General features: G+C 33.5%; 2 protein-coding genes across 2 annotated transcripts; one reads left to right on the forward strand and one right to left on the reverse strand.

Annotated features, from left to right (window-relative positions):
- Positions 1 to 1,933: 1,933 nt before the first annotated feature.
- Positions 1,934 to 18,909, reverse strand: LOC143075899 (sulfotransferase 1E1-like). Its single transcript, XM_076251480.1, has 6 exons — positions 18,850 to 18,909; positions 16,151 to 16,290; positions 15,239 to 15,559; positions 14,352 to 14,458; positions 13,066 to 13,234; positions 1,934 to 2,218 (listed from the first exon to the last, which is right to left on the reverse strand). Exons 1-6 carry the CDS (start codon positions 18,870 to 18,872, stop codon positions 2,109 to 2,111), a joined length of 870 nt encoding a protein of 289 aa, XP_076107595.1. The 5' UTR covers positions 18,873 to 18,909; the 3' UTR covers positions 1,934 to 2,108.
- On the forward strand, positions 3,821 to 8,258 carry LOC143075898 (uncharacterized). The gene is made up of 2 exons (XM_076251479.1): positions 3,821 to 3,914; positions 5,918 to 8,258. The coding sequence occupies exons 1-2, from the start codon at positions 3,911 to 3,913 to the stop codon at positions 8,221 to 8,223; spliced, it is 2,310 nt and encodes a 769-aa protein (XP_076107594.1). The 5' UTR covers positions 3,821 to 3,910; the 3' UTR covers positions 8,224 to 8,258.
- Positions 18,910 to 20,197: the final 1,288 nt, after the last annotated feature.

The following is a 20,197-nucleotide window of genomic DNA, read 5'->3' on the forward strand; positions in this document are numbered from 1 at the left end:
TTCACTGGATCTTAGTTGTTACTTGTTAGAGAGGCTTCAGTTAATCCTAGAATGATGTATTTACACTTGTATAAAATTGAGAATGGAAATGGGGAATGTGTCAAAGAGACAACAACCCGACCAAATAAAAAACAACAGCAGACGGTCACCAACAGGTCTTCAATGTAGCGAGAAATTCCCGCACCCGGAGGCGTCCTTCAGCTGGCCCCTAAACAAATATATACTAGTCCAGTGATAATGAACGCCATACTAATTTCCAAATTGTACACAAGAAACTAAAATTAAATAATACAAGACTAACAAAGGCCAGAGGCTCCTGACTTGGGACAGGCGCAAAAATGCGGCGGGGTTAAACATGTTTGTGAGATCTCAACCCTCCCCCTATACCTCTAACCAATGTAGAAAAGTAAACGCATAACAATACGCACATTAAAATGCAGTTCAAGAGAAGTCCGAGTCTGATGTCAGAAGATGTAACCAAAGAAAATACACAAAATGACAATAATACATAAATAACAACAGACTACTAGCAGTTAACTGACATGCCAGCTCCAGACTTCAATTAAAATGACTGAAAGATTATGATTTCATCATATGAACATCAGGCACAATCCTTCCCGTTAGAGGTTTAGTATCATACCATCATAACATATATGAGAAGAACATAACCCGTGTCATGCCAACAACTGTTTTTAGAATAAATGTGTTTAGTTCCGATGCAAAGACCTTATCAGTGACTCAATATTAACGCCAAAATATGCAATCTTTAATGACTTGACAACAGTATCGTAATTATATCCCTTCTTAATAAGTCTATTCAAAGGTTTTGTAAGTTTCTGAGGTGAATACTGACACCTTTGTGCTTTATAAAGAATATTTCCATAAAAAATTGGATGTGAAATACCTGAACGTATTAGAAGTCTGCATGTTGAGCTATATTTACGAATGATGTCTTTATACCGATGATAAAATTTAGTAAATGTTTTGACTAGTTTGTGATATCGAAAACCCTGGTGTAATAATTTTTCAGTAATACATAAATTTCTCTCGTTAAAATCTAAAACATTGTTACATACACGAGCGAATCGTACAAGTTGAGATATATAAACACCGTAAGATGGTTACAAGGGAACGTCACCATCTAAAAACGGATAATTAACGATAGGAAATGAAAAATCATCCCTTTTATCATAAATTTTAGTATTCAGCTTTCCATTAGTGATATAGATATCAAGATCGAGAAAAGGGCAGTGGTCATTGTTAGTATTAGCATTATTTAAAGTAAGTTCAACAGGATAAATTTCATTAATATACATACTGAAGTCGTCATTATTGAGAGCCAAAATATCATCCAAATATCTAAAAGTATTATTAAATTTGTTTATCAGATGTTGTTTCGATGGGTCTTTGCTTATTTTTGTCATAAATTGTAACTCATAACAATACAAAAACAGGTCCGCAATAAGTGGTACACAGTTAGTCCCCATTGGAATTCCGATAATCTGACGATATACGGAATCCCCAAAGCGAACAAAAATGTTATCTAGTAAAAATTCAAGGGCATATATAGTATCAAAGCATGTCCAATTAACATAGTTTTTTTTGTTTATTGCAACTGAAAAATGACCTAAAAGAGTTTGAACATGTATATTCACATTCTGATTTTTTGAATACCCATTTAATTAGGTGTCTGAATTTTTTCTTAATGAGAATGTGAGGCAATGTGGTATACAGGGTAGAAAAATCAAAACTTTGAACAGATTCAAAGATTGTATGCAAATTTGTCCGCCATTACGTAGAATCACACAGCTGTTCCCGTAAACTTTGGCATAAAAATTTGACGTCACAATAAAAAAGAGATTGTTTTTTGACGTCAAAAGGTTATTCAGAGGCGATCTAAGGTCATTTGGAGACAAAATTCAGCTAAATACCAAAAGTGTAAATACGTTCATTGACTACTTGAATAATATTTTCCTAAATATTGTTTCTCTCGGATATGTCATAAAAGTATGTTGTCCGTTAAACGTACTTTGAGTTGCTCTCGGACAATTAACGAATATTGACCAACAAACATATAATTATGCATTCAAATCGTTGGATACAGATTATCATTCAAATTTAAAATGAATAATGGAACCTGACATTTTTCTTTGCAAAAGTTCGTCAAATTGTTCGTTTTGAGCAACCGTGAATAAGTTTTTCCAGTCACCAATCTCACCTGAAATATTGAAAAAAACAGCATGTGAATAAGTTAAAAAAAGAATGGATAACAAATATGGCAGTTTCTAGTAACAAGTGATAATAGCTATGCCCAACTTTACATTCAATTGGATATGTTTATTCAAATGTAATAATTAGATTATATTTCAAATGCATTCGTAGTCCTGTTTCCTTGTATAAATTACATGGTGCACTAAAGATGTTATGTACATTGGTTTAATAGTGAATTACAAATTCCAAAACGACTTCCTTATTTTTTTCAAAAATAAAATTGTGTTGGCACTTATACTTATACACAAAATAATCTTTTCTGTAACAATGACCTACCCCAAATAACAATGCTACAATTTCACGAACTTTTATTATATAAATGATGAAACCATTTGCCTTACTTATTATATATCATTAAAATAATCATGTGGACCTTTAATTTGTACGAAAACTGACCTATAGAAATTAACTAGCCGTCTGTATACCCGTATGTCACAAACATGTGAGCCCTTGGTGTTAAGTGACACCGATGAAACTTGACTTGATGGTTTATGTGTTTCGCGATATAGAAAAAAGACCTAGACAGTATTTAGAGATGGAATGCTTAAATTTTTCTCCGTTTTTTCCGATATATTTCCATTTAATAATATTTATATCAGAGACAATTGTTAAATGAATGTGGTATAAGAGATAGTATTTGGACCATTGGACAGGTACCTGTTATACTCTTTCAAGGTTTTGGAAATATCGGGAAATCAGAATTTTGGACAATGGTCAAACCTGTATGTCTAGCATATTTAAAGGATAAAATTTACCACAAAAGGACACTCCCTCTTTTTTTTTTTGGCATTCTTTACTTTTGTTAACCTGAGTGTCGCTTAGTAGTCTTATGTAGAACACGCGTTTGGCGTATTAAAATTAAATTGTCGAAATGTTCTATTGTATTGTTTATTTGTGGATTTCTCTACCCTGTCTTCCATTTATTTGTACAGTAGTCCTGTCATGTAATGTTGTCCTTTGAGTGTGATGTATAGCATTGCCATAAAAGCGCGAGGTTTGACTTGCCACAAAACCAGGTTCAACCGAACATTTTTTTCTTAAAATGTCCTGTACCAAGTCAGGAAAATGGCAGTTGTTATCTTATAGTTCGTTTCTGTTTGTGTTGCATTGCCGTTTGGTTTTTTGATGAACTTCAGTGTTTCTGTTAAAGTTGATGTGTTTCGCTCAGTTTTAGTTTGTACACTGGATTTGTTTTTTCTCAATCGATTTATGACTTCCGAACAACTGTATACTATTATTGCCTTTATTTACAAACAGATTGGATGTTAATATTAAATTGAAGTGTCCTTATCAGACAAAATATGAATCATGGATATGTATTTAAACATACAACTTCAAAATAAATGCAATGTCTATATTATATAAAAGGATCAATGATTATTTATTGTTTATTATGAAAAACAAGAGCTTTTTTTTATTCCACATATGATTTAAAACAATGGTTTTTTAATTATTCATTGAAAAGCAATGACCTGTTGTTAAAATATTTTCATTTAATATGTATTTGCGCTATTGGCATATTACCAGTAGCTATTAAAATCAATGTTATGTTAAACTTGTTTTCCTGTACACAACTTTTATAAATCCAAAGGAGTATTGAAAAACAATTGAAATATGTTGGACACCAAGTAGAGAAATAATGGGTAAGTCAATATCAATTTAGAAAGTTGAAGAATCAATTAAGACAACTGAAAACTAGCTATATCATGCTATGCAGAGAAAATAATAGTAGCTGTTACAAATTAAATCATGCTATGCAGAGAAAATAATAGTAGCTGTTAAAAATAAAAAAAAAAGTTGATGCAATATTATTACATCTATTTCCAAACATGCTCGTTATAACGTAAAAAAACGGGTAAACCGTGTAGTTAAATAGACGGAGTCATTTATCATTCTGTTCCAAAAGGAGCCTAAATATGTTCATCTCTAGATCTGTACCGCTCCAGTCCAGAACTAAACCTCATGTTTTGTATGTGTCTAGATATAGGAAGATGTGGTGTGAGTGAAAATGAGACAACTCTTCATCCAAATAACAATTAATTAATTAAAGTAAACTATAATAGGTCAATGTACGGCCTTCAACACGGAGCTTTGGCTCACACCGAACAACAAGCTATAAAGGGCCCCAAAATTACTAGTGTAAAACCATTCAAACGGGAAAACCAACGGTCTAATCTATATAAAAAACGAGAAACGAGAAACACGTATAAACTAAATAAACAAATGACAACTACTGTACATCAGATTCCTGACTTAGGACAGGTGCAACCATTTGCAGCGGGGTTTAACGTTTTAATGGTACCAAACCTTCTCTGTTTTTCTGAAACAATAGTATAACATAACAACATAGAAAAAACACACGATAAAATATCAATTGGAAGGCTTAACTCAATCAGAAAACGAAAATTAACACACTATGAACGAATAAATTTGATCTGCGATACCTGAATGCAAATACAAATAAAAAAAAAATATTCGGGACAAACATTCAAGGCCAAAAACCAAACAAACAAGTCCAAACAAAGCCATGGCACGAAAGAACATAATCACTTTTGGAAAAAACCGGTTTTATCATATGTGTCTTTTTGGATGTTCGAGATACATTTTAATTTGCAAAAACGTCTGATAGGAAGAATGACACTCGTTAGGGGAAGTACTATGATATCTGCACGTCGAGTAACCCTATCAGTTATTTAACCAGGAAACGTTCGTGATCTGTCGTTAGGAAAAAGGTCGCACACCTGTTTTTCTGTGGAAGTCAAACATTCTGGTTGGTCGGATCTTGCTTAAACAACCCATTTAATTGATCGTGAATTTTTCATCGCCCTGAATTCGCATGGAATCCTTACTTTTAGATGGTTAAAGAAAAAACAAATCAATGAAGCTAACAATCACGGATCCTATTAATGTTTATCCAAATTGATTGTAAAGTTATTACTTATGATTTTTTTAATGCTGTGCAGTATCAAATATTTGGTATATAAATGTACGTGCCGTTTTTTTATCGGTAAACGTTTGTCAAAAGAACGCTACAGTTTGATTATTCGGCCACTTACAATGTAAACAGTAAAATCATTGATTCAAAAGTTTTAAATAAAACTGAATTTCATAACAATTAAGTATACTAGCATAGTTTATGATAGTATCTCAAAGAAACTACAAAAACGTAGCCAGGAATCTAATTATATTTCCTGCAACATAACATGTCTTTAATGAGACTTACTCCTATATAACGGAGTACCTATAGATATAAGGAGATGTGGTATGAATGCCAATGAGACAACTCTGCATCAAGTCATAGTTTGTAAAAGTCAACCATTATAGGTCAAAGTATGGTCTTTAACACGTATCATTGAATCACATCGAAAAGTAAGCTATGCCTTTATGTATTATCCAGTACCAGTCCGTTTGTGTAACAAGCAATATAGATAATCAGTACATGTTTATGATAATTGCGTACTTTATCAGATGCATTCATTTTGGTAACAAAAAAGGAGCATGAAAGTTAATGGGGTAGACATTTAGGATGGATAAACATGTTAAAAGTATGCATGCCACACAACCAATGACTTTAATGACTATTCGTTATCAATAAAAAATAAAACATTTCTGTCATTATAATAATGAAGAATTACCCTCATTTCAGATAACGAAAATGCAGATTACTTTTCCCGGTTACTTATAAGCATGCTTGAAGTATTGGGGTTTTCGGCTGAACAGATAAGATTTAATAAATATTCATACAACTTCCCGTACTATGTTCATAGACTTTTACTACCTGACATAGACCATCCGATATACGTTGGTAGTATAGCAGAAGGACTATTGCCAGGTACATTCTATCGAGGTGAACAGCCGGATACTGATGCAATCCTAACATTTTTCGAGGAATTCAACGTAGTTCAAAGCGACATAAAGCTTTCAACCTTGGAAATTAAAGCGATAAAAGAACATCCAGGATATCGCCTCCTAGCCATCAACGATACGGACTTCCCTGGGTATGTTTTGCTTTACGCTCCCCATAAACAACCATTCAATATGAAAAACGTTCATATCGAACTAAATGATGACTTTTTTCCCAATAATGCATTCCGCAAGCTAGCTGTTCGAAGATCAAAGGCTGATGATGAAGATTTAGATCATGATGTATCGAATGAATATGACTTGAATGGACCGTCAGTGACAGAAAAATATTTCAATCCATTTTACAAAAATAAAAGTTGTATGAAAGGACCGTCACTGATTAGGGACAATGTACCATGTTTGGCCTATCTTCATTGGCCTACTTTAGCTGATGAATGGAAACTTCGATTCAAGTCAAATGGGTGGCTAAATGAAGAAATAGTGAGAAAGGTCGTGTCCAAACAGTGCTTACTAGCCCCAGTTGGACACCGCGACTGTGACGAAAATGAAATGCAATGGCGAATATCTTTTAGAGGTGAGGGATTGATATTTGAACAGCTAAATATAATTCAATTATATTGCTTTATTGTTTTGAAAATTATATTGAAAGATGACTTAAAAGAATTGCTGCCTGACAGCAATAAAACAATCTTATCATCCTATTGTATAAAACATCTGATTTTCTGGTGCATAGAAACAACGGAAAATATTAGCTGGAGTCAGGAAAATTTTGTTGCCTGTGTTCATTTATGTCTTTCAAGATTGCAAACATATTTAAAAGACAGAAACTTACCTCATTACATTATTCCGGCAAGGAATTTATTCACTTCAAAAATGACACCTGGTCTCACTATTACATTACAAGATGCGATTCAAAAATATATTCAAGACATAACAAATGTAATCAATTTGAGAACATTTGACTTTGTCCGCGGATTATATCAACAAAATATCCAGTTAGAAATGTATAGGGAAGCTTCTATCATTGTGTGTTATTGCACCCAAAAATTAGATAAACTGTTTTTCCACTATAGTCAATCAAATTTATTTTGGGTAAAATACAACAGAGTAGTAACTGAAGAAAGCATAGAAACATACGAACATGTTTTGAACGGAATAAGTGCCGCTAATGATAAGGCTGTTTTCAGAGATCTATTTTCTTTGCTCACAAAAAGCATTCTATGCGTGTTGTCGTATTCGTACTACAGAAAAAATCATGACGATAAGTATTTAAAAAATGTAGCAATATATTTGAATACAACACTTTGTTCTAACATATCATCCTTACAACTAAGGTCAGCTACCATTTTGTTCATGGAAGAAAGATTTGATGAATGTATCACTGTATGTGGAAATCTATTGAAAAAACGATTAAATGTCATACCAATGAAGAAAACATTTTATTATATTGTTCAAAAAGTGAGGGATGTTACCAAATTGTGTATGGCAATCAATCAGCTTGAACAACTCAATCACATCCGACGAAAGATGTTAGCTGATGCATATTCCTTAGAAAGTAAGCCTTCTACATATATTCTATCTGAAAACTCCAAAGGAGCGGATATAATGAAGATCGTGGATTCTTCCAGACACCACTTTTACGTACGGTACATGACTGCGGAAATGTGGGCCGTTCCCGATGTTATTCAATTTGAACTTCTGTCAGTGCCTACTAAACTGAAGAAACATTTAAGTGATGGTTGTCCGTGTCCAAAATATGATCAAGTTCCTGGAATACAAATGCATCCTCTTCTTATATGTTATTTGCTACTTTTCTTAAGTTTCGACAGAAGAGAAGATTTTTCTATGAGAAATTCAATACTACGAAAACTGAATTATCTCAAAAGAGATGACGTCTCGGTTGACAATGACAATGGCGTTTTATTATATAATATTCTTGCGTATTACAATGGCAAAGCAGACCATAAGGAAAAAGCAGCAAAATATGTAGTACAATCCTTAAAAATATTTCCGTCGCGCCAGAATGCAGCTTTCGGATATCTGAAAAACATTATTCAACAGTCATTGAAATTTATATCGAATATTTGAATGTGGTGTTCAAAAACTGTTTAAAATAAAACTAATCCAAGATACTAGTATCGACCATGTGTATGTTATTATGCTACATTATCGTTATCATCTGGACTATGAAACATCGGCAACGGACAAGAAAAAAGGCAGATAATTAAAAAAATATCCTTTAGAACTACTTAAAATGGCAATAATTTGTAAAGAGAGTTGGTGTATGCCACATTTCTTATAATAATCTGCTTTTCAAAAATCATGGGACAAAGGTCAGTTAATTTTTTGACCCATCAACTGCCTCTAAATAAAGTCAAGTTCCAAATTAATTACTGCTGAAATATTTAAGTAAAAGATATATTTTATGTATGTTCTGAAAAAAAAACCAGCATGCAACACACAGGGGCAAATCCAGAACCTCGATGTCTGGTGGGGGGGACACCATGAAGCCAAAATTAGATATTTGTTCAGAGATTAATTTATATGCGAGTGTAGGTGGCAATGGTTATAGTGTGTTTGTGTAAGTACGTTGTTTGTTTGTTTTTGTTTTGGTATTTTTGGGGGAAAAGGGGAAAAGGGGTGGGGGTAGATCTTTTTTTTATTTCTATATCTTTTAATCTTCAGTGAACTGAGGTGTTACCAGTTCACTTTATTCTTTATTTTTTTATCATTATTATATTCGTCATAAACATGCATTAGATATTTGCCACTGGACATTAAGCAACGCACAATCAATTCATCTATTCTTCATATTTCATCATCTTTTAATTCTGTTATTTATAGTTTTTGGTCCCGCTCCTAATCTAACCTTGCATGCCCATTATTCTCCTATCTGTAATCCCAATTCATACCCTCATAAATGGTACCCATTCAAAGCCTCATATGGTAAACGGACTGAAAGTCACAGTTCAGAAAGTCATGAATTTGATAGGACAAAAAGTCACAAATTATATGGTGCACTTTTTTTGTGGAAAAAGGGGGGGCAATGAGTCTTTTAAACAAATTTAGTGTTGCATTTTTTGAAAATAAGCCGAGAAAAATACGACATTAAGTTAAAAAAAATCGTGTATGATATTGAAATAAAACATATTGTTGTTGAAGAAAGTCACATTATACATAAAAGACAGTTTTGAGAACAAAATTACATTAGAAGAACTGGTAATGTGAGTATTTTGTTATGAAGACATATCCCATATTTCGATACCAGCATTCTTGACACTAAAAATCTATGCGTTATTGTGTACCTATTCTTTAAAAAAAAGGACACATATTATAGTTCATAATTTCTTTGTGATCAGAAGGTTTAACCTGTTACATGTAATTAATTTTGTAATCAATCATAATTTGTAATATTGTTAAAAACCAATAAAATTATTCGTACTATTCCAATCAACATGTAAATGTAGTTACATAAAAGCTTTTGCAGAGACATTACACACAGGTGTCATAACCTCTCACTTGTATGACAGATGCACAGAATCCCATTATGTTGACATAAAATGTGTGAGCATAACAAACAGACAAATTGAGAATGGAAATGGGGAATGTGTCAAAGAGACAACAACCCGACCAAATAAAAAACAACAGCAGAGGGTCACCAACAGGTCTTCAATGTAGCGAGAAATTCCCGCACCCGGAGGCGTCCTTCAGCTGGCCCCTAAACAAATATATACTAGTCCAGTGATAATGAACGCCATACTAATTTCCAAATTGTACACAAGAAACTAAAATTAAAATAATACAAGACTAACAAAGGCCAGAGGCTCCTGACTTGGGACAGGCGCAAAAATGCGGCGGGGTTAAACATGTTTGTGAGATCTCAACCCTCCCCCTATACCTCTAACCAATGTAGTTAAGTAAACGCATAACAAGACAAATGTACAAAATGTCAAAACATTGGGGTACAGCAGTCAACATTGTGCTATAATCTTGTTTACTATAAAAACAAACAACTGTCAACAAAGAATATTAGAATGGCATAAAGACACTCAATCGACAGAGTACATAATCAACAAATCAACAGTAAAAGACAAGATTACTAGAAATGACCATTTCACCATTAAAAAATAGCGGGATGTATAAATACCTATCCACACCAAAAGGATATTACCACATTACAATCCGAATCACATTCAGACACGTCTCAGTCATTACAGCTGAACGGACGTGCTGGGCCAGCTCTCCTGGCCTTTACCCGCTATCTTCGTTGAGGGTTTGCAGTTGGATGATCAACGACTTACTACTTTAGATGACAGAAACCAATCCAACGCCTTACAGTAGACGTAGTAGTAGGCGTACCCGCGTTAACATGCACTCCAAAACCCATTGTATCATGGGGGAGTGTTATGCCGATTAACGTCCGAGGGCTGTATCCTAGGTGTTAGATGATTGACCTTCATTTCACTGCCTCACAGCTTTGGTCTTGATAATGCTTCCTGTCATCTTTAGCACTTCGTCCTAGACTCATCTACCAGTACTCCATCATCGAGGTTAGCGGGCTGCCAAACTGACCACTCAATAGACAGAGTACATAATCAACAAATCAACAGTAAAAGACAAGATTACTAGAAATAACCATTTCACCATTACAAAATAGCGGGATGTATAAATACCTATCCACACCAAAAGAATATTACCACATTACAATCCGAATCACATTCAGACACGTCTCAGTCATTACAGCTGAACGGACGTGCTGGGCCAGCTCTCCTGGCCTTTACCCGCTATCTTCGTTGAGGGTTTGCAGTTGGATGATCAACGACTTACTACTTTAGATGACAGAAACCAATCCAACGCCTTACAGTAGACGTAGTAGTGGGCGTACCCGCGTTAACATGCACTCCAAAACCCATTGTATCATGGGGGAGTGTTATGCCGATTAACGTCCGAGGGCTGTATCCTAGGTGTTAGATGATTGACCTTCATTTCACTGCCTCACGGCTTTGGTCCTGATAACGCTTCCTGTCATCTTTAGCACTTCGTCCTAGACTCATCTACCAGTACTCCATCATCGAGGTTAGCGGGCTGCCAAACTGACCAAACTGGCCCTGAAAGCAGCCGTTGTGAAGAAATAACAACAAAAATATTAAACAAACCAAAAAGAACTCACAAAACCAAGATGGCGACCTCCAGAATGGCCACCACCACCTATTCCTGACCGATGCCGGCAAAAAATATTTAAACGCTCACCAATCGCCTTCGGGCACCGAGCCGACCGTGCGAGGGCTGTATAGCCAGTCAAGGTCGTTAAAAACTTTCATTTGTTTGGATATTACCAAAATTGAGACAGGGCCTCAAAATAGTCGTCAAACTTATATGTACTGACAGTTATTTACGACTATCAATGATCTATCACAAGTTTACTTCAAATCAAACTAACTTAATCAGAAAACGTAACTATTGTTGACGCCATCGCTGCCGAAGCCAGAGAAGCAATCCCTATGTCTCGCGTTCTGCGACTTTCTTCGTAGGTGAGACATAAAAGGAAGAGACGTTCTTTGACATAACCCTGGCTCGTCACCTTTCTGTTCAGACACTGGTGACGTTTGAGTGGCAGCTCAAGCTCTTGATAACCAAAAGAGTTTGGAAACGTTTATCATATATATGCAGGTGAAGTTGCTAAGCTGTTATAAACCAAGGACTAATTTATTTAACAATATTTTCAAAAAGCTTATGTCGATTTAATGTTAACCAAATTGAAATCAGGATCGTCAACAGAGTGAGCATCTTTATATGTAACAAAGGTAGAAAAGTATTTAAGAGGTAACACTTATTATAAGTAAATTCATTAAAATGAAAAAGAACGTACAAATGTATACACAAATGGAGAATTATTGAAATATCTGTCAATTTATAAAATAAAGTATAACAATTTGGTATAATATTTTGTTACTTTCTCATATACAATTAACCGTTTAAATATAAATATGCATGCTTTAATACAGTCATACTTGGCCATTTTGACGTCCTTTTGATATTTTGAGTATTATAGCCATGTGTATCCCGATTGAAAAATGATATTCGAGAAAAATAAAAGACTTCTCTAGAATCGTTATATGTTACTTAATTTTTTTATATATGAAAGATTTCCATCGTCTACAATATATAATCTCGTGCTATAGTACAATTTTATGGGATAAATAATTAATCCTCTGTTTTGTCTATTCAGCTATTGCTATATATATATTCACTAGTTCTTTATTTCAACTCTTTAGAAAAGCACCTTCCATTGACCATAAACATGATATACTAGAATAATAATTTCCGCAATATTGATTCTCTCGGATATGTCATGTGTCGTCTGTTGAGTTGTTCTTGGACAATTAAAGAACATTGGTCTTCAAACAAACATATAATTATGCATTCAAATTGTTAGATACTTATTATTATTCAAACTGAAATCGGATCTTGGAATCAGACATTTTTCTTTGAAATAGTTCATCAAATTGTTCGTTGAAAAATATTAAAAAAAAAACAACACGTGAATAAGTAAATTTAATAAAAAAATATGCAATTCAAATGCACAAATATACCTTATAAATCAATTGGATTTATTCTCTTTTTTATAACTTTCGTCAATACTTCAAAGAACTATTATGTTGCATTCGTAAACATTCAAAAATGAAAACAACATTTTACAGTATTGCAGTCTTCGAGCTGCAATCGGACAGTTAACAAACATTGTTCTTATACATCATTGGCTTTCAAAAATTCAGCTTTCAACGTTCCGGTGAAGGTAAATCTGGAAAGCGCGTCGGGCGTTTTGTTTTTATTTTGTAAATCAGTGTCATAGATATTCCATTTTCGATCTACTTTACGGAGGTTCTAAGTCCTTAAATGCTAAATAAAATGTCATTTATTGACGCTTACCTTTCCTATACAATGTGGACCGGCCTTTATGATCAATTGCTACCAAATCATCAGCTTTATTCTTTTTCATGTATTCAAAACTACATTTATGTTCTATCTCACTATAAAACGAGGCATCTCGTTCGACACAGAGAAATTCACCCAATCTCTTCACGTTTACTGCAAAATTCTGAAAATGGATTGGTTGAATTTTTATATTCACATGACCTTTTCACACCTTTTAAAGTTTAATAACAACGGATAGTTAATATTGACAAAAGGTTAAATGGAGATATATATTACTATTTACAAATATTTGTTAATAAAAAAACAAAACAACAGAAGTATAAAAAATTCATGGATGTCTGCTTAAAAAGTATACTAAATCAGAATCACTTGCTTATTAAACACTTAACTTAAAGGAAAAGTGAGGCGAAAGTTACCAAAGGAATATTCAAACTGAATACTCGAACACAAACGGAAAAGCTTTGCAATTTTTCATGCATGACGGAAACGAAAATGGGACGGACAGAAAGACGGACGGACGGACGGAAGGAGGATCAAGGGTAACACTTAATGTGCCCCTTGCATACGGCGAGGGCATTAAAACAAAAACGATCAAAAGACAAACATCAGTATCAAAACACAACATAAAAAAACAAAAGACATAGCAACACGAACCCCATCAAAAACCGGGGGTTATCTCGGGTACTTCGGAAGAGTTAGCAGAGCATGCTCCAAATCATGCTCCAAATCATACAAATGAATCATTTTCAAATAAAAATAGAGTTTTAGCATATCAAAATAAAACCAACCTTGGGCGCACTAATTTGACATTCGTCATCGACAGACTTTGCTGTGTATTATATCTGTCTTTTCTCGAATATAATGAAGAGCTATATTTTTCCAGTTTTTAAATGCCACAAGGATAATAATAGTCAATTGGGTTCATCATAGGCTATTAATAGTTATATAGTTGTTGATTTTACATACATGATTTTAATTAACTTTGCTTTTATTGACTTTTGTTTTAAATTACAATGTACTATGGATATATTTTCGGGCGTTAATTTGCGATCAGAAGAAAGGCTACATATAGTATAAAGCATCAATTTATAATTAAATTTTACGTTATATTGCGCCATGGTAAAATATTGTTTGTTTTGAATGGGAAAATTTTCTCGACAGATTAGTCCTGGTAGAAACAGTAAAATATGAGTTTCATCGACTGCTCATGTTACTACATGTACAGTCCCTTTGCATAATATCGTTTTTTACACTTAACTCCTGTGTTTTTTAATCTTTACCTCCTTTAAATCTTCATAAAAGATCGGAAATATGTTTGTCGAATTTTTCTTTAGTTCTGTTGCCCATTCTAATGTGTAATCGAACCAATCTCCGTACACTCGTGGAACTGTGATAAATAAAGAACATTATATTTATACTAATTATTGAATGAACATTTGTAACATGCCACTTAATTATAAATTGTAGTACACATTTCTCCGAATTGTTTAGAAGTTTATTTCTAACTTTCACTTTTATTTATCTAAACTAAGATTTTTAAATTTAAAGATCGCCATTTGTTTCTGAAGCAAGACCTTATTGGTAGAACTTTGGAGTCATCTATTCGAACATCTTACGGACGCCGTCATAACAGGCACATTTTGGTTGTCCGTTAAGGAGTATCAGTGACACAGTTGACAACAGATACGATAAATTTGTCGAAGCAAATCACGCACTAATTTCCTGCTTTTCTGTGTTTGTAACCGATTGAGACTTAACTTGGAAGTTGTTTTTATATTTGTCGTTAGCAACACGATAGGTGCAACACGTTTAGCAGGAAGTTTACATCAGACTGGAACGCCTAGTTTCGTGAATAGCTTTTGGAGGGAAGGGTTCTATTTAATGCATAGACTTTTTTTAGCATCACCCCAATCGTTGGTTTGACACCCCCACACCCCTCCCCTTTTGAAAATCAAGGATCCGCACCTGTTTTTCAACTATAAACTGATTAGTTTGCATTTTTTATTAATAAAATAACGACAATGGTGTTATATATCCATCTACAATTCTTAATTTCCGTGTCCTTTGTATAATCTTTTCAAACTTCACAAATCGAACGACATTTTTAGTTTTACAAAAATATATAATACTCAAAACTAAAAATAAATTACAATAACATTTTCTGTACCTCCTTCTTGTATGATTCGATTGAAGTAATCCGACCATTTGAGATTTTCCAATCCGGGCATTTTTCCTAATATTGAAAAATAGTACGATGCAAGTCTATCTTTAGGATTTCTCATAACTAGAACTGTTTTATAAGCCTTTTCTAAATGCTTTGCTGGCAGGAATTTTAAAGGAAGATGTGAATGAATAATTCGTGGATTTGGTCTATCTTCGAACGCCTCAAGTCGTGTGTATTCAAGATTACTACTCAATACTGTTTCTTTTGTTACATCGCAACTTCCGGAAATCAACATGGAAATGATTTCTAACAACCAATGAGAACCTGTGTAAAAAAGACAAAGATTTAAAGATTTGTTATATAACTGTAAACTGAACATTATAACTAAAACAAAGATTTATCTATAGACGAATTCGAATTATCAATCTTTACTCAGAAGAAAAACAATACTACGCATCAGTTATATCTTATCCCATGTTTTATTTCTAGTTAGAGATACAATTGTCAATGACAATACACATTCTATTTTAACATAAGATAGTACGCAATAAAACACAACCCACATTCGCAACCATGTCCGGTCAGAATGGGTCGTTTAATTTAATTTCTCGTGTAAAGAGAGTGCCAAGCTCGGTAAGAACATTTGCAACAACTCTTTGATGGATCTGTAGATGGCCTGGTGCAATGCCAAACTGTTGTCTTTATCTAATTTGCCATCTATATTCGTACAGTATATATTTTGATTTGTTATAGTCCTCAACATGCATGAGATATGTTCCACTGGACGTTAAGAAACAATCGATCAATCTAATTTTAACAATAGTTAGATATTCAATAGCAAGATCGAAAAGCACACAGGTATAATACGCAGATTGGTATTATTCACATAATAAATGATCAGTACGGATAGGTTACCTGATTTCATAGAAGAACAAAGCAGAATGTCAGATTCTCGTGAATCAAAATTCTTTATATCTAACATTTTCTTTTCAACATCGTTTGCGAATTCTGGGTAATCTGGAAGTAAAATACCATGGTAATACGGTATCTTTGATCTGTAAAATATTGAAAAAATAAATAGGGAATTGGTCTATGGGCAACAGATGATGCCCCCTGCTTGCGTATTACATCACAAAGGGACATAGTTCATTAACGGTAAAAGTGACGCGACCAAAATTCTTGCTTGATCTGAGTTTTGTGGTAATAAGCAGTGTGTATATGTTTCATATCATTTGTTTGAGGCAAACTTAAGTAAAAGAACATAAACGAAAATTCAGCAATGTTTCTATTTGTAAAGGGGCATAACTCTAGAAAAGTAAAAGTGACGTCACAAAAATTCAAACTTGGTCTGTGTTTTGTGGGATTATATTTGCCATATAAATTTTTAATTTTTCATTTTCATTTTGGAGAAAAAGTTTAATGTATCTTAAAAAGGAAGCAATGGCTTCACTGTATATTATATATGAGTGGTGTGGGTGAGATTGACTGCTTGATTGATTGGTGTTTAACGTCACTTTCAGCACTATTGTGCTATTTCGTAGCGGTCAGTTTTTATCGGATGAGGAAGCCGTCGGTAGGAAAACTGACAATCCTAGACAATTAAGATTGGAGTCGAGCGCAATTGCCACGTGCGGGATTTGAACCAACAAAGTCAGCGTTGACAGGCTAGTGATACAGTTATTCGACTACCTGACGACTCGTCAACCGAGGCCCCTAGGCCTGGATGGGATACAACACAAATGTATGAGACTCTGAAATGTTTCATTATACATGTTATATATATCCTTTTATATAAAAAAATAAAAGAAGATAAGGTTCCAGGTTTTTTCCATATGCGTGGTTGATATAATTTTTATTTACTCTTCGCGTTATCCAAAAACTTCCCTTTGTCATCCATCCTTATGTTGACGTTCCCCCAGGCGGACTGAGGAATAGAAGTACTGTGAATTTATTATCATTCGTCTGATACCAATTTTCGTGAATTTTGCGGTACAGGTTAACCATAATTCAAATCACATGTCTAACGAAGAATATTATTTTAAAGGCTTGTATGCACATTTTGTCAAAACCGAGTAATCAACTGTCCACGAAAAACAATTTTTCCCCAATCGACTGAAATTGGTACCGATAAAAATAAATGAATCCACAATATGGACACTTGGGTCTTCTTCCGATCGGCAGTAAAACCCTTTCCAAAGTAAGTAGCCCTTTTGGCTCTGTGGGATATACACATACGCAGCCACGTCCGGGCAGAATGAGAGCATTAAATCTGAAGCCTCGTTCAAAGAGAGTGTCAGGCTCTCTGCACTTTAAGAACCGTTGCAACAACTTGAGTTGTTGCAACGTACAATTTCTGTTTCTATCCAATTTACCCTCATTTTCGAGTGGCAGTCAAAATTTACCGTACCTTCATCCCGGACGCCTTTAATTTGTACAGGAACCACCTATTTTATTCATTGTTTATTTGTTTTCGATATGAAGATACATGACATATTTGCCAATGGACGTTATGCAGTCAATAATCAATCAATCTGTTGACACAATTAGCTTATACATACAAGAAAGGAGGTAAATCGGAAATTTTGCCATCTTTACTTTTATAATGTTTTTTTTTCTTCTGCAAATCAAGTGCAATCCGTTATTTGAGACAGGTCAAATATATTTAATTAGCTCCAATTACACAAACATTTAGAGTGAATGATCATGATGATATAGCTTTATTTTATTTCAAGAAACATTTTATACAACGCGTTGAAAATACTATGAACAAATAAAAGTTTTGTATTTGTTAAAAAATCAGACCGTATAATAAATTTATTTCCAAAACTCAACTTGAACGAGTTTTGTATGGCTGTTATTGTTTGAAATGCGTCCTTGATATATTTGTCACTGGATATTAAGCATCGACAATCAATTCTATTCATTTGGGACTGTTATTTTTAAATTTTAGACACATGAAACTCGACCAATCAAATTGATCTTCAGACGAATAAAAAATGACTTTTTAATACGGTATATTTGTTCACGAAGTTTCACAGATAACAATGAAGCGGTGTATGGTTGGAAGCTATCCACCCCCTCCAAAAAAAATAAAATAAAAAATAAATTGATATTATATAACCATTTAGTACAATCAATAACCCTTGAAGATGCTTTACCGGAAAAAAATAACCAAAGAAAAACAGTATTTTAATAATTCAAAATATATTTATAAATGTTTTACACATTGGTGTAGCTAGCTGCATAGTGGTTTAATCTATATTTAGATAGTACCTTATAACCCTAGCACATACGATCAATATTCATTCATAATACGTAAACATACAGTTAATGTTTATATTATTTATAATCAGTTGTACAAAATTATGCAGTGTCACATCTGTTATGAAGTTAGTGTACCTTATGACACAAATACATATTTAAACATTGCCACACTGATAATTTCATCATTCTAAGTAATTTCAATTAAATTAAATGGAATAAAATTGTATTTCATAACATTCAAATGTATTTGCAAATGTAATTAGTAATTGAGTAAAAAGTTCATGAGGCTATTTAATTGTTGATTATTTACAAAAAGCGACAAGATATTAAGGCTACTTCTTTAAACTTACACTGCTAAGTTCAATTTATCCATGATTACCTTGACATATAGGTAATATGATATGCTAAATATATATAACCCTTGTATAAAACTACGGAAGCCTGTAAGGGCCATATTGAAAAATAAAGACATCGTATGAGGAGGATTTTGTCGTTTTAATGCCATTTTTTTGCTGTTTGTATAGTAAACTAGATATTATTAATTAGTTTGATATCTATTTACGATATTTGTTCTTTTTTTTCATTGACGAATTGTACATTGTAAATAGCGATTCGTGGACAAGTTGTCGCAAAATAACGGACGCCTAATGACTCTTTTGACAACCGGAAAGCGCCTCTGCACATTGAGCAGTTTAGACAAAAACATTAGACAATGATGAAATTTAATCATCCAGAAGCTTTAAAAAGGGGATGACAAACCGTGTTTAGAGGAGTGGAATATGTCAAAACTTCTAATCGAAAACATTTTTTACCGTTTTTTGCATACTTACATGTACATGTAGCTGAACTAACAGGTTTCAGATATTCTTTATCTAATTTTCCCGATTTGATATGCCAACCTTTCCGTTCGAGAAAGTTTTTGTTTATATCGCGAGTGATGGGGTAGACATGTGATTCACTGCAAATTATTCTACAGTCGCCAAGCTGTGAGAAAAAGTACTTACTTCGACCCGTTCTTTGACAATACTTGGCCTTCCATTTAAACCAAATGAAAATTGAAAGTATCGAATGCACATTTTAGAATGTATTGCTCATCGTTTTTGTATTATATTAAGTAACATTTCTCAATTAACAATGAAAAAAAGTAAAACATAACAAATAATAGAAAATTAAATGAGAAAACATTACTTAATTATTTATCTTATTAATATTTTCTTACATAACTGCAACTTGAACACAACATATTCAAGAAAGTTAATACGGCTAAAAAGAACGTACTAAACACTAAATTAATATATTCATATTGTGTACATCCAGTTCGCTACTATACTGTCCTGAATATGCATGCAATATTTGCCACTGGACGTTAAAAACCGTTTATCAATCTAACAAATATGCTACTTTTGTTAAGCAGCTGTGTGTGGGATGTGACAACTTTGTATGTTTAAGTTGCTATGAGAAGTATGAGTTGATTGCTGTAGATCTTTGAATATTTATGTGTAATGTATTCAACAACGATCATTGGGAGATTTATATGAGAGTTAGTGACATATTGTACAGACACCTATTCTATTACTTAAGACTATGTGTTGACCCTTAAAAGTCCTTGATTATATGACTCTATTGCTCTGAAGTCCATAAAAAATCATAAATAAGTCATCTAGTATTTATACTTATAATAGTAATTTAATATGTTTT

This window comes from Mytilus galloprovincialis, chromosome 5, assembly GCF_965363235.1.
Source record: "Mytilus galloprovincialis chromosome 5, xbMytGall1.hap1.1, whole genome shotgun sequence".
Classification (NCBI taxonomy): Eukaryota; Metazoa; Mollusca; class Bivalvia; order Mytilida; family Mytilidae; genus Mytilus; species Mytilus galloprovincialis.

What these genes read in the sequence shown, in the direction of transcription:
- LOC143075899 (XM_076251480.1), bottom strand. Translation starts at nt 18,872, where the DNA reads ATGGATAAATTGAACTTAGCAGT. An exon ending in GATAAATTGAACTTAGCAGT is followed by an intron (nt 16,291 to 18,849) that starts GTAAGTTTAAAG and finishes AATATTTTACAG; the next exon opens with ATCAAAGATACCGTATTACC. An exon ending in TTTATGAAGATTTAAAGGAG is followed by an intron (nt 13,235 to 14,351) that starts GTAAAGATTAAA and finishes ATCCATTTTCAG; the next exon opens with AATTTTGCAGTAAACGTGAA.